Genomic DNA, 14,460 nt, shown 5'->3' with positions numbered 1-14,460 from the left:
TTCAGAGCTAAGAAAACAAATGCAAGGACATCGAGTGACTTGCCCGAGGTCACACAGGTGGCCCTGGAGAAAGTCAGCAGGTGGGATAGTCTAGCAAATGGAGGAAATGAATGTTGAATAATTCATAGCGCCTTTCATTGTGCCTTTTTTAGACACTAAATTCACCAATATTCCCTACACACATCCAAAGGATTCTTTTTTTAGCCTCTGTAATTCTAAAATAACCAACGAAACTAAAATAGTGATAGAGAACTCCCTGGGGATCCAGTGGTTAGGACTCCACACTTCCACTGCAGGGAGCCTAGTTCAGTCCCTCTTCAGGGAACTAAGATCCCACAAGCCTCAGGGCATGGCCAAAGAAATTAGAAATTAGAATAGAGTAATATAAAATAGTAATAGACTAGAAAAGTGTGAGGGATGATTGTCCTGGAAGAAAAGAAAAATTACTGCCATCAAGGGGATTTCATGATTATAATTTCAAGTCTTCAGAAGTAGGTTAATTTACATAGTCCACCGTTTGCTGCTACTGCTAAGCCGCTTCAGTCGTGTCCGACTCTGTGCGACCCCATAGACGGCAGCCCACCAGCCTCCGCCGTCCCTGGGATTCTCCAGGCAAGAATACTGGAATGGGTTGCCATTTCCTTCTCCAACTCATGAAAGGGAAAAGTGAAAGTGAAGTCGCTCAGTCGTGTCCGACTCCTAGCGACCCCATGGGTCTGCAGCCTACCAGGCTCCTCCACCCATGGGATTTTCCAGGCAAGAGTACTGGAGTGAGGTGCCATTGCCTTCTCCAGTCCACTGTTTAGACATTCAAAATGTTCCTGCTTGCCGCTACCTCTAGTGCTTAACTCCCGGCAGTTATGAGTCCAGGTTTTGTGGATGACTGAGATGATAGGTAAATATCTCCAGAGGCAGCAAGGTAGAACAACCAGAGGCTTGAAGAATCTGAAGACCTGGGTGCTGATGCCCTTTGTACAAGCCCCTGGGCAGCTGTCTCCTCGTCTTCAGAGAGGGGATGAGTGTCGTGGGGAAGATCTAATCAAATCACAGAAGAGATGTGCCTGTCAGCCTGCACGTTTCCATGAGTACGCGGGTTGTTAACCACTTCTAAGGCTGAACTTCCTGTTTGGACTTCTCCACCCCAGGCATCACAGTGGACAAATCGGGGCTGATCTACTTCGTGGATGGCACCATGATCAGACGCATTGATCAGAATGGGGTCATCTCCACCCTGCTGGGCTCCAACGATCTCAGCTCGGCCCGGCCCCTGAGCTGTGACTCTGTGATGGATATCTCTCAGGTAAGGAGAAGGCTTCGTTCGCTGGGGCCCTGGGTCAGCATGCTTATCCTCTCATGGGCACCCGGCTTGCCTGCTGGCTATTCGTCTTCGTATTGCACAAGGCTTGTAAGCGCACTCTTGGTGCAGGGCCTCTTAAGAGCACTAAGGACGCACAGGTGAGTCCAGCACAGTGTGGGGCTCTGGAAGGTCGCCATCAGAGGTGACAAGTGGGTGACATAGGAAGACCTGGAGGACTGAAGAAATCTGCCCCATGTAGCCCTCGAAGGCAGGAGAGCCTCATACAGTGTAAATTTAAATCCGTAACCTCATGAATTCACAGATACTTGAACATTGTCTATTCTCCTTCTAGGCTGTAAGCTACATGAAGACAGGAATTCTGTCCATCTTTTCCTCTTTTGTAACCAGGGTTCCTGGTACACAGGAGCACACCCAATACTTGTTTGTTGATTAATTCGTTAATGGATTGTTTGAATCCCAGCTTTGCCACTCACCAGCTGTATAACTTTAGACAAGTTGCTGAGGTCCTCTGAGCCTCACTTTTCATATCTCGAAAATAGAAATAATTGATGTTGGCCTGGCAGGATTGCCTTGAGAATACAGAAACAATGTATGCAAGAGCTCCAAATACCACTCGGTGGTCTGGCGGTGATCGCTAAACAGAAATTCTAGTCCTGCTTTCACAGAGGAGGTAACATTTGTGCTCACTTTTGAAGGTTGAATAGGAATTTGTTGGGTGAGGAGGAAAGGAGACATTTCACACAATGGAAACTGCATGTGCAATGGTACAAAGGTATTAATGGGCTGGAAACATTGGAACAGGGAACATAGGAAGGAACATCTTCCAATGAATACTGGAAGATTGAACATTGAGCATAGGGTTCTTACAAGGAAGTAGCAGAAGTTGGAACTGGAGGTGTGCTTTGGAGCCAGTTAGGAAAGGACTTACCTTACCACACCAGGGTTTGAACCTTAGCGAGGGGGCGCCAGGAGCCCAGTGTAGACCCAAGAGAGACACAAGGTTCTGGCTGCTGTTCAGCATGTCCCTAGTTTGTCCTGCAGTGACTTGAGAAGGGATGTGTCCTTTATTGCTCAATCCTTTAGTAGAACCTGGCTGGCGCTGAATCAGTGTACATCCATCTTGTCAAGATTAGCAAAGCCAGAGATATAAGGAGGTTCAAATTGCATTAAACTTCGAGTTGGTGTTAGCAGTGAGCATACTTGGCTTTTTAAACACCCTCACTTCTAGGGGAGCCTGCATACAGGCCCTTTGCCACTCACCACCAACCTGCTGCCTGGGTTCAACAGGTGCCGGAGGCTGGGAGGCTTCCCGGCTCGTGCCCGCCTCTGCTTCTAGCCTGTGTCACCGAGTGCCTTCCCTGGACCTCAGGGATGCTGCCAGCAGCCCCGTAGCCGCATCACTTCCCTCTCTGGTGCTGGTGTGGTTTCCCTCTGCACCAGCTACTGATTGTTATGCTCCCAAGTGGGAATCTGTTCTCTGCCACCCGTCTTTCCAATTTGTCAGGCTTCCCCTTGCTGGCTCGAGGGTTTCCCTCTCCGGTCTGTGAGCAAGTTTGATTTACCCCGTCAGGAAGTGGCCACAGCCTGAGGATGTTACATCCACGTCTCTTCAGTTCTCCAAATGGGTCCTCCACCAGCCAGCATGGGGTGCTGAAAAATTTCAATACACGTGTCGGAAAATTGTGTAGCTTTAGCTGGAGGTCCTGCCAAGCAGCCAGATCAAAGGCTTGGATGACAATTGGCATATTGTGGAGGAGGAAAAAAAAATCCACGCTTAAATTCAGAAATCCTGGACTGAAATTTCCATGCCCCAGGTCCTTACCACCCTCGTCCGAATCGAAGCTCAGGATTCTTTTTATCACACTCTCTGGCATAGCCATAAACTCTTACACATGCATATGGGAAGGGGCCTGGCTTTCATCTGCAGAGCTTCCTCTGTCACAAACACGCAGCTGCTTTACTGTGCTGTGTGGAACAGGGAGGTGAGGCAAAGAAATGAGAAATAGCTCAGAGGCAAGAATGCAAAGGGGAGAACCAGGGATCTCGCTCAGACTGAAGACCAGGTAGAAGGAGAAAATAGAGGGAGGCAGAGAGTAGAGACGTAATGGGAGATGCTGCCATCTGTTCAGAACATCTATTCAGAACCGGGCTTGAGTTCTCAATTCTACAGCTTGTGGCCACCACAGACACTGAGTATCACTCTGTCCGTAGTCCAAAATGATTTCCTGAGAATGTACTGTGTGTGGGCACTCTTACAAATGGGGACACAGAGATGGATATGACGACTTTTCTTGTTTAATTGTCACCATAATCCCGCATGGAGTCGCAGAGAGTCAGACATGACTAAGCGACTGAACAACAACAATAATCCCTCAAGGTGGGTATTACATACCCCATTTTATAGATGGGGAAACAGACTTGGTGAAGGAAAATGTGATTACAAATGCAGAGCTCTGTGCTAGCTTCCCTCAGGGGTGTGGAAAGGAAATTTTTTTCATGATATCACGTAAAACGTTTTGAACTTCTTTCCCCGTATGTAGAGGGGGTAATAAATATTACATAAGAGCCCCACACAGTGTCTGGCAGCTAATAATGGGCTGTAAGTATTCATTCTCTTTGTAATTTACAAAGAATTTCCTTGTGCGTCATCTCGTTTGATCCTCACGACTACTCGTATAAGATTTATTACCACCGTCTACATAAGAGGAAAGAAGTTCAAAGCACTCATGTAACTTGAGGAAGATCACACCTGTGGTCACTGGTGGACCGAGCTAAGAAGTGAAGTGTCCAGACCCCCGATCCCTCCCTCTCTCCATGCCATCCACCAGTCAGTCATTCGTCCTTACGTTCGATGACTTTTTTTTTTTTTTTTGCAAATAACTCTGCAATGAGGCAGTCAAGTCAGGGAGCTTTAATAAAGGCAGAGGATGCCCTGGGGGAGAGGGGAGGGAGCTTGATTCCATCTCAGGATGACAGACGTGTGAGCTGGAGGGACCTCAGAAACCGTAAAGTCTCCTTCCTCCGTTCTGGTGATGGGAAATGAAGCCTCCACGCAATCATCGCTAACAGGGAGATAAAATCAAAGCAGCGTAGGTACTTGGTCCAGAACCACCACGCACGCGCGGTGACTCCAAGCACACTTCTTTTGCCTTCTTTCCTGAGTGGCTGTGTGCACGTGGGCGCGCAGGAGAGAGTAGGAGCGGCTTGGCCTTCCCTCCTCCCCCCTTCCTCCCCCTCTCCCTCCCAGGCTCCCCCTTTCCCACCCCCCCCACCCATCAAGGAGCCGTCTTTTCATCATCACGACAGGCAGAAAGGTCTCGGCAAGCATGTCCCCAAGGCGCCACAGGGCCAGAGGGCATGAAATATTTAGCAGCCAGTGTTGACAAGAAATGGGCTTTAGGAAATTGAAAATTCCCCTGTCACTTTAGAGTAAACTGTGTTCTTGATGCAGCCGAAGGCAGCTGTGATGCTGTGCTCCGGGGAATACTGGGAAGTGTGAAAGGAGGCAGCCCAGCCACTGGCGCTGGTGTGCCTGGGGTCCCCTGTCCTGTGGGGCAGAGGGGGCCCAGGCCGGGGGCGAGGGAGTAAGCAGACCCTCGGAAGCAGTGCTGAGAAGGGCCCTGAGCTCAAGGGCCAGATGGAGGTGGCCACGTCTCAGAGGTGTATTATCTTCTGGGATTTCTTTCCACCGTAGTCAACTGCCACGTGCACATTGCAGGAAATATAAAAAATTAAAAATGACAAAGAAGAAAGTTAAAATTACCTCTCCTCCCAATACATTTGGTATATAACCCTGGAGCTTTTAACCCCCACCCCTTTTACCCATCATTTATCTAGTTTATTATTGTCTGTCGTCTTCCCCAGTTGGGATCACACTGTGCTTATGGTTCTGCAAACTGTTGTTTCCACTTAATACGTAGCAAACATCTTCCCATGTCATTAAATATCCATCTGTAACATCACGTTTAACTGCTGCACAGAGTGCTCTAACCTATGGGTGAATGAAATGGACTATAATTTCTTCAGCCAGGTCTCTGTCACTGGGCATCTGGGTTGGTTCCAACCTTTCACCATTATTAGAAATGGCTGTGATAAGCACCTCTGCAGTCAGGGGTGTACAAGAGTAAATTTCTGGAAGAGAAATTGCTCATTCAAAGGTATAACGTTTATTTAAATAAGCCCCAAGTTGGACGGAATGTCAAGGACTTGTCGGGGGCTTAGGATCCTAAGGCGAAGAGTCCCCAGCAGTGGGGTGGATAAAGCAACTGCAGGCAGCAGCTGTCAGCCCACATCCATTGTGGCAGACCTCTCAGGGAACATAGTTGGCAAAAGGCTTCCCTTAGTGCCTGCACCTCCCAGGGTGAGATACTCAACATCCCAGCCTCCAAGGCCACCAAGGCAAGAAACAGCATCCTCACCTTAGACCTACCAGGCCACAGTCCCCTGCGTGCCCGCCTGCAGGCCAGCCCCCTGTGATCCCTGCCGGCATCCCAGCCTGGTTCAGAGGAGGTGCAGACCTGGGGCCCAGGACCTCTGAACCCTCCATTCCCATAGCTGACGTTGTACATCTCTCCCAGGTGGGCTTGTTCTCTGAGGTGCTAGAAACCATCATCCAAAGCAAGGTATCACCAGCTTCAGTATGCATGCTCAGGAGCCTCCGAGGGATTTTGTTGAAATGCCAATTCAGATTCAGTAGGTTTGGGGTGGGGCCTGCCATTCTGCTATGCTGACCAGCTCTCAGGCAATGCCAATGCTCTCAGGCCAGAGATCACCCTTGAAGGAGAAAGATCCAGTTTTGATTCCCAGGCACACATTAGGATCATCCAGGATGCTTTCGTGCCTTTGCCAGAGCCCCATACCAGGGATCTAATTTAATTGATTTAATTTAATTGATCAGAGGTGGAATTTGAGCATCAATACTTTCTTAAATCACCATGGGTCCTTCCTGTGTAGCCAGATTTGAGAATCACAGGTCTGTAACTATGTCAGAAAGGAGCCAGGGTCACTTTCACTTTACATCCCCAGCCCCTAGCCATGTGTTACTCCATGTACTCAAAGAAGTGAGAAATCCTCTTTCATGCGTTTAGCAACAATTCATGTAAGATCTTTCTTAAGCCTCTAAACAACTTCTCCTTCAGCCTCCAGACTCCATCTGCCTTTCCCTCCCACCTCCGTAACATTAGCTGCCATTCTTTGAACACTTACGGAGGGTCAGACTCTCAGTACTCACCATTACTTATCTCACAGATGTGAATATTGAGGCTCAGAGAGGCAAAGTAACTTGCCCAAGGTTGTAAGTGGGGGGACTAGGATGTGAATCCAGGCCTGTCTGACTCCTCTCACCTGTTCTTTCTGTTTATTTGTTTGTCATCCCCTTCTTTGTGTTTTGTCAGTCTAACATAGACCATCAGATGTCTCGATGTGGCTCTCACGTGGTTTCTGTCTGATCAGGGGCTAATATCCACGGATGATGACAGGCCGCTGTGAGGATCAGGCAGGACTGCCTGTGCTGGCGCTTGGCCCACTCCACAGCGACCCAGGGCTCTACGGGGTGTGGGATGATCAGTGGTGGGCACCTTGCCAGGCATCTGAGTGTCCATGTCTCCATTATCAGGTTCGCCTGGAGTGGCCCACAGACTTAGCCATCAACCCGATGGACAACTCCCTCTATGTCCTGGACAACAACGTGGTCTTGCAGATCTCTGAAAACCACCAGGTGCGCATCGTCGCCGGGAGGCCCATGCACTGCCAGGTGCCTGGCATTGACCACTTCCTGCTGAGCAAGGTGGCCGTGCATGCAACCCTGGAGTCGGCCACCGCCTTGGCTGTCTCTCACAATGGGGTCCTGTATATTGCTGAGACCGATGAGAAGAAGATCAACCGCATCAGGCAGGTCACCACAAGCGGAGAGATCTCGCTCGTCGCCGGGGCCCCCAGCAGCTGTGATTGTAAAAATGATGCCAACTGTGATTGTTTCTCTGGAGATGATGGTTATGCCAAAGATGCGAAGCTGAATATCCCATCTTCCTTGGCCGTGTGTGCTGATGGGGAGCTTTATGTGGCCGACCTTGGGAATATCCGAATCCGGTTTATCAGGAAGAACAAGCCTTTCCTCAACACCCAGAACATGTATGAGCTGTCCTCCCCAATCGACCAGGAGCTCTACCTGTTTGATACCAGTGGCAAGCATCTGTACACCCAAAGCCTACCCACGGGAGATTACCTGTACAACTTCACCTACACCGGGGATGGCGACATCACGCTCATCACAGACAACAATGGCAACATGGTCAACGTCCGCAGAGACTCCACAGGGATGCCCCTCTGGCTGGTGGTCCCAGATGGCCAGGTGTACTGGGTGACCATGGGCACCAACAGTGCACTCAAGAGTGTAACCACGCAAGGACACGAGTTGGCCATGATGACATACCACGGCAACTCTGGCCTGCTGGCCACCAAGAGCAACGAAAATGGATGGACAACATTTTATGAGTAAGTATCACGACCAGGCCGTTTGGAGGTTTTGTTTCATGGGTGCATTGTAGAATTAGAGGTCAACTGATGAAGTGTTCACTTATGGATGTTTTTTATTTTAATTCACTTGAGATGCAAACCATGACCTATTATATATTCTGCATGTTAATAACCCAGATGATTACTCCTAGGAAGGAACATGGTGTGGTAGAAAAGGCATGAGCTTTGAAGTCAGAGAAGCTGGGCTTGAATCCAGCTTTCCCCATGGACTTAATCTCTCTAGGCCTCAGCTTCCACCTATGTAAAATGGAAACCTTCCCCCATGGACTTACTACAGGGAGGTGACTTAGATGAAAAACACTTGGTTAAGTGTCAGCATCTCCACATGACCACTGTCCAGAAATGTGGCAATGGGAGAAGGAAGAGTTTCGTGTGAAAGGATTGTCCACATAATCCAAGTCCACATCTTTTTTTTAAATTAATTTATTTTTTATTGAAGGATAATTGCTTTACAGAATTTTGCTGTTTTCTGTCAAACCTCAACATGAATCAGCCATAGGTATACATGTATCCCCTCCCTTTTGAACCTCCCTCCCATCTCCCTCCCCATCCCACCACTTGAGGTTGATACAGAGCCCCTATTTGAGTCCCCCAAGTCATACAGCAAATTCCCATTGGCTATCTATTTTACATACGGTAATGTAAGTTTCCATGTTACTCTTTCCATATACCTCACCCTCTCCTCCCCTCTCCTCATGTCCATAAGTCTATTCTCTATGTCTGTTTCTCCATTGTTGCCCTGTAAATAAATTCTTCAGTACCATTTTTCTAGATTCCATATATATGTGTTAGAATACAGTATTTATCTTTCTCTTTCTGACTCATGTCACAAGTCCACATCTTAATGATTCAAAACTTTTTCTTTCACTTTTAACATTTTGGATGGAATTTATGAAGTGCATTAGATGCCTCCCTTCTCATTATACAGGCTTAAATCTTTCTTTTATGAGTCAAGGTCGTTAATAAGAAACAAAGCATTTGATGCTGCCATAATGATCTCAGAGAAACAGCAGTGTGTGGTCCTGAAGAAAAATCTCAGCTCCCTGCCCTGGGATTGAACCTGGATCAGTCAGTCAGTCAGTTCAGTCACTCAGTCATGTCCAACTCTTTGCGACCCCATGAACCGCAGCACACCAGGCCTCCCTGTCCATCACCAACTCCCAGAGTCCATCCAAACCCATGTCCGTTGAGTCGGTGATGCCATCCAACCATCTCATCCTCTGTCGTCCCCTTCTCCTCCTGCCCTCAATCTTTCCCAGCATCAGGGTCTTTTCCAATGATTCAGCTCTTTGCATCAGGTGGCCAAAGTATTGGACTTTCAGCTTCAACATCAGTCCTTCCAATGAACACTCAGGACTGATGTCCTTTAGGATGGACTAACGGTTGGATCTTCTTGCGGTCCAAGGGACTCTCAAGAGTCTTCTCCAACACCGCAGTTCAAAAGCATCAATTCTTTGGTGCTCAGCTTTCTTTATAGTCCAACTCTCACATCCATACATGACCACTGGAAAAACCATAGCCTGGATGAAAACCAGGAATCCTAGTCACTAGAAAACCAGGGGCTAGAGGCTAGAAGTAAAGTGGCCCTGACTCTTGCCCCAGTTTGAAAACAAGAATATTTCAAGGAGGCAAAAACTATAAAAATGGAGAGTTTATTATTAGAGACACAGCATAATGTCTGGGAGAGCACATAGAAAAATAGTTTGTTTATCTTACTCAGAAGCAGGCCAGAGATACACACCCAGAGAGAAAGGGTATGGTCATCCTCTGTAATGAAGAGGAATGCAGTAAGTCAGAGAGACACACCCAGAGACAAGTGTGGGCCTCCTGAATGACGAGGAGCACAGTCAGAAGGTGATTTAAATCACTTATCATCCTTCTGAGTCTTTGTTTACTTTTGACCAATTGTCTAGTTTCTTTCTTCACCCCTGACTGGTCCTAGCACCCTCTCCAGGATGCGTGCACAACTTTTTGCTAAGGTGGATCCCAACACAGAGGCCTGTGGGCGCATTTCCACACTTACGGGATGGCGTCCCCTCCCTTTCCTCCCTTTTGACCCCCAAGGAGCCTCCCTGAGCTTGGGCAGGCAGGGAAGTCGTCCTTGACCTCAGGGGTGGGCCTCTTATGGCTTTACTTTAGCAGAGCTCAGCTTTTGCCACTAGCTTTGTCCTTGGAGTGTCTAGGTGAGAACAAAGCTTGAATTTTACTCCACTCGACAAATAGCAGCTGTCTAGCCCGGGGGCCCATCTGTCTCCTACCTCGATATGAAGCTAGTTCCTGGGAAATGAGGCTATAGACCCGTCCATTCCTGCCTGAAGTGATGGTTCTTACCTTAGCTCCTGTGCCTAATCCTTAGTTTTACCACCTCCTCCCTCCACGTGGAGCTATCGTATCATTGTTTCAGTCGTGGTGGTGACTTCAGTAGCTCTCTTCCCCTTCTCTTCATCCAGGGTAGGGGTTCGTAAATGGTGTAGTCAGAGAACCAGACATTCAGCTTATTATAATCTTCGCCAAAATTAAATATGTATATATATATATATCTCCAGGGTGTTCCTCTATGAGGTATTTTAATGAAGAGACTTGTAACATCTATTTCTACTTAGATCCTTTTTTAGCTTCTTTTTGAGGTTTTAGCCATGTTCCACACAACTGAGACTGTCAAATATTAGACAGGTACATGGGAGACAGGGAAGGAACTAGCCTTGCTGCCCATCACTGATGGGCTAGGAACTGTGTTACTGCATTCAGGCCTCAAATCATCTCTGGAAGGAACAGAAACTGAGACACTGAGGCTCAGAGAGGCTCATTTGTTCATTGTTGTCTAGTGAGACCACACAGAACAGGGATCACAGCCCATGTCTGTCTGATGCCAGGACTCAGACTCCTGCAGCTCTGCCCTGCTGCCCCCTGCGGAGTTTGTTAATCCCAAATGAACTTGAATCCTTGAACTCTTAAGTTTTTCTCAACCTTGATAAAGCATCAGTTTCTCACAGTCCTAGAGTCCCAAACAAAGGGAGCTATCATAGATTTTTGAATACAGTTTGCACCAAAAAAAAGTCACAGTGGTGTGTACAAAGTTCACTTTCTAAATTCCCTTCTTCAAACAGGCACCTTGTTAATTACAAAAATAAAAAGCCAAAGATCCAGGAAAACAGCAATTATCTTGATTAACTCATCGAAGTGGAAATACATTAAATAATTCAATTTTCCCCCAGTTGCCCAGTGGAAATCCCTTATACATTATTTAGCCAATACAGGGGTTTCTTTGTCAGAGCAAGTTGGTGCCCTGGATTCGTTCTCAAGGTCAGTCCCTCAAATCGCAGACTGAATGCTTACACATCACTGCAGCCGTTACTCTCAACCAGCCCTGAAATTGAAAAGCATTTCCTGCACCTCTACCAGCAAGGATCCCCTTCCCCTCTCCTGGTCTTCCTTGATGAAATTTTACAGCCATATTTGACGGTTTATGAAGAAGGAAAAGTTAGTGCCATCACTTTTTAGAAAATAGCATTTGGAATTCCAAAGTATCTACTTCATAGCTGTATTCAGAAGCAGAAGATAAAAGCCCTAAAAGAAAAAAGTGAAAATCACTTTTTTTGAGATCCAACTGTGTACCAGGCTCTTTCCCATTTAATCTTCACAGCAACCTCAGATGGTAGAGATTATCAGTCCTGTTTTTTACAGATGATCAAACCAAGGCACAGAGAGAGTAGGTAACTAGTCTAAAATCACACAGTGAGAACTTAGTAGAGCCAGAACACACGTCCATGTTCTTTCAACTACACTGATTGGGTTCACCTAAATTCTTTGTAGCTTATCTGTATGTTACGGATTAAAGTTGTATCTTTTTCATAGGGATAGTCTGGGGTTCAAATTTTCAGTGAGATAAAATATGGAAAACAATATCTGACTCATCATAAGTACTCAAATGACAGCTATTGCTATTGCTGTTATTATTATTTCAAGTAATATTAGTATTAGCATTTCAAGCAGTAGTATAAGTAACTGCAGAGATGTTGTTTGGGCATGTAAGGTATTACCTGGCAGCAGCTGCGAGTCAGCTAATCAAAGAAACAGACCAAAGTTGTAATTGAAGTTAGTAGAAATTAGAGGAGGGCTTCCCTTGTGGCTCAGATGGTAAAGAATCTGCCTGCAGTACAAGAGACCCAGGTCCAGTCCCTGGGTTGGGAAGATCCGTTGGAGAAGGAAATGGCAACCCACTCCAGTGTTCTTGCCTGGAGAATTCCATGGTCAGAGGAGCCTAGTGGGCTACAGTCCATGGGATCACAAACAGTCGGACACAGCTGAGCAACTAACACACACACACACACACACACATGCACGCACACAGGAATTAGAGGGCAGATCAGGAGAGCAGACTCAGGTGTCAAGTCTGAGGGATGAAGGTATGAATCAAGAAAGGGATCAGATTCCCGAGAATACCCAAAATGGACGGGAAAGGGTTATACAGAATGGGTCCAGGAAAAATGGTTCAGTTCAGGTTGTGAACATAGCAAGGATACCAGATACTTATTTTTACTGGATATTTGCCATGTGATTTCAGGAGCAGGCTGGCTTCCAGACCCATGTCTCAACCAGACAGAAATAATGCCTGACCTACCTCATTTTAGGGCCATTATAGGGATCAAAAGACTAAGTAAATGCTGAAAGTGGAAATACTTTGCAACCTTTGTTGCTCCCAAGAAGTTATGGTATAAAAATTATTATCATTATGGTATTTCTCAACACAGATTTGGACAGATTTTGCCAATACACATTGCTCCAGTGAATTTCCTACTTTTACGTCCATGAGGCAGCTTAATGGATTCCAAACCAAAATGCTCTAATACTTTTTAAAAAAAATCAGCCCAGGCTTGCCTATAACACAGGCTATTACTGAAACAAATTTAAGTTGGCTTTATCGACCCTCTCAACAGATTAATACATCTAACATAAACATCTCACATGTCAGAGCAAGCAGCTTGAGTCAAAGTGTTTATAATTCTGGGGAATCGAGGATCCTTTTCTTCCTCAACCCAAAGATCTGCCGATCGGAAACCTAAAAGGGGTCTTGAATGCTTTCATCTCTAGCATGTGGCATCATTAGTTTCAGGCTTGGGCTCCTGGGAAGGTGGTATTTGCTGGCTAAGAAAATGGCCTAATGAGAGGAGGCAGGTTCCCAAATTGACTTATTAGATGGGCATGAGTAAGTTTCATAGGGGAAGTGGTTCTGGCACCCAGAGCCCTGTGACAGCTCCCATCATCCTTATGCTCAAGCTATCTACCCTGAGACCCTAACTCATGCCCCTCTGTACATGCTTGGGGCTTGCCAACTAGGAGGTGCTCAGTAACTATTTTATGAGTGAAAGTTACATTCGGGAGGGAAGGGAAATCAAGAAGGGAAGAAAAAAAAAAATGCTGTCCTGAGAAAAATACTAGGTTTACATCACAGCTACAGTACTGTCAGTACTCCTAGCAGGAAACAGAATTCAATTCAAATGGTTCCAATGAGGAGACTTGGCTTCCCGTTTTTGCTTGAGGATATAAGACCCAGAAAAAGCGTTGTTCCCATCCTTGCAATGAAAATAAGCCAGACAAATGGCAAATGCATGAGTTTTCCTTGAACTCCTTCTCTGAGGTCACAGGGCAACCAAGTGGCCAGGTCTTTTACAGAGTGCCACATCACAGACAAGATGTGGGTGCCAGCTTCCCTGGGGCAGTTGCAACTAGTCCCTGGGAGAAAGGTGTTCAGCTTGGGGAATTTATGAAGACTAAATGTGTCCTGGCAGGAGAGTATGTAGCCCTTGGAGGCTGCAGAAATTGGGAGAATCCACGTTCTCCAAAACTTTTCTCCACAAACCCCAGCAGGTACTACAGAAAAAAAGTAGGAAAATAATCCCTTGTGGTAGACCTGGAGGAGGGGTACAGCAGTTGCTGAGGGAGGGGGCGCAAATTTCTGCCTGCTTCACTCAGACCCTTCTCACCTGATCTCCCATATGGAACAAAAGCCTTAATTTGTGGAGAGGACAGTGAATGCTATTCTAACTACTGCTGGAAGAGGAGCAGGAATACTTAATGGGCCCAGAAGAACAGCCTGAAAGGGGCAGGAGCGCTGAAGAGGCCACACTCCTGAGACTCAGGGATACATGCAAATATTGATATAAAATTGAGGCTCAATCAGAACAAAAGAGAATTCTCTCAAGCTTACCATCCACCACTGCTAGCTAAAAAGCTAAACATAACAATGAAAAGCGGAATACTACTGGAAAGGAGATAAGAAGGGTACAAGAGCCTAAAAAGAGACCCTTTCTAAGGCTGGGCACAAAGATGGGACCTAAAACTGAGAATAGAGTAGGCACATTGAGGAAAAAAAAAAAACCCTCTGGCAACTAGTTTCACACACTAAATATAAGATATGGCTGGAGGAATGTAAAGCCTGTGATGCATTAAGGTGAACCATAGAAATAACACATTTCAAAGCCAGCCCAAATCCTAACTAAATTAACTTAAACTCTCTCACTAAAGTGCAAGCAGAAGAAAACTCATACCCCAAATCTACTACCTCAGTCTCTACTGTGCTACACAAGACATCACACTTTCAACTGAAT

General features: G+C 46.5%; 1 protein-coding gene across 1 annotated transcript in view; it reads left to right on the top strand.

The window, feature by feature from the left end:
- The window catches only part of TENM4 (teneurin transmembrane protein 4), an 848,025-nt gene that overhangs the window by 795,017 nt on the left and 38,548 nt on the right, over positions 1-14,460 (top strand). The window contains exons 28-29 of the mRNA XM_081537618.1: positions 1,146-1,300; positions 6,933-7,810. Of these exons, the coding sequence (XP_081393744.1) occupies positions 1,146-1,300; positions 6,933-7,810 (1,033 nt within the window). The remainder of the gene's footprint in view (positions 1-1,145; positions 1,301-6,932; positions 7,811-14,460) is intronic.

Source organism: Giraffa tippelskirchi, chromosome 10, assembly GCF_054371585.1.
Source record: "Giraffa tippelskirchi isolate mGirTip1 chromosome 10, T2T-mGirTip1v1.2.pri, whole genome shotgun sequence".
Classification (NCBI taxonomy): Eukaryota; Metazoa; Chordata; class Mammalia; order Artiodactyla; family Giraffidae; genus Giraffa; species Giraffa tippelskirchi.
This window is presented reverse-complemented; position numbering and strand designations above follow the sequence as displayed.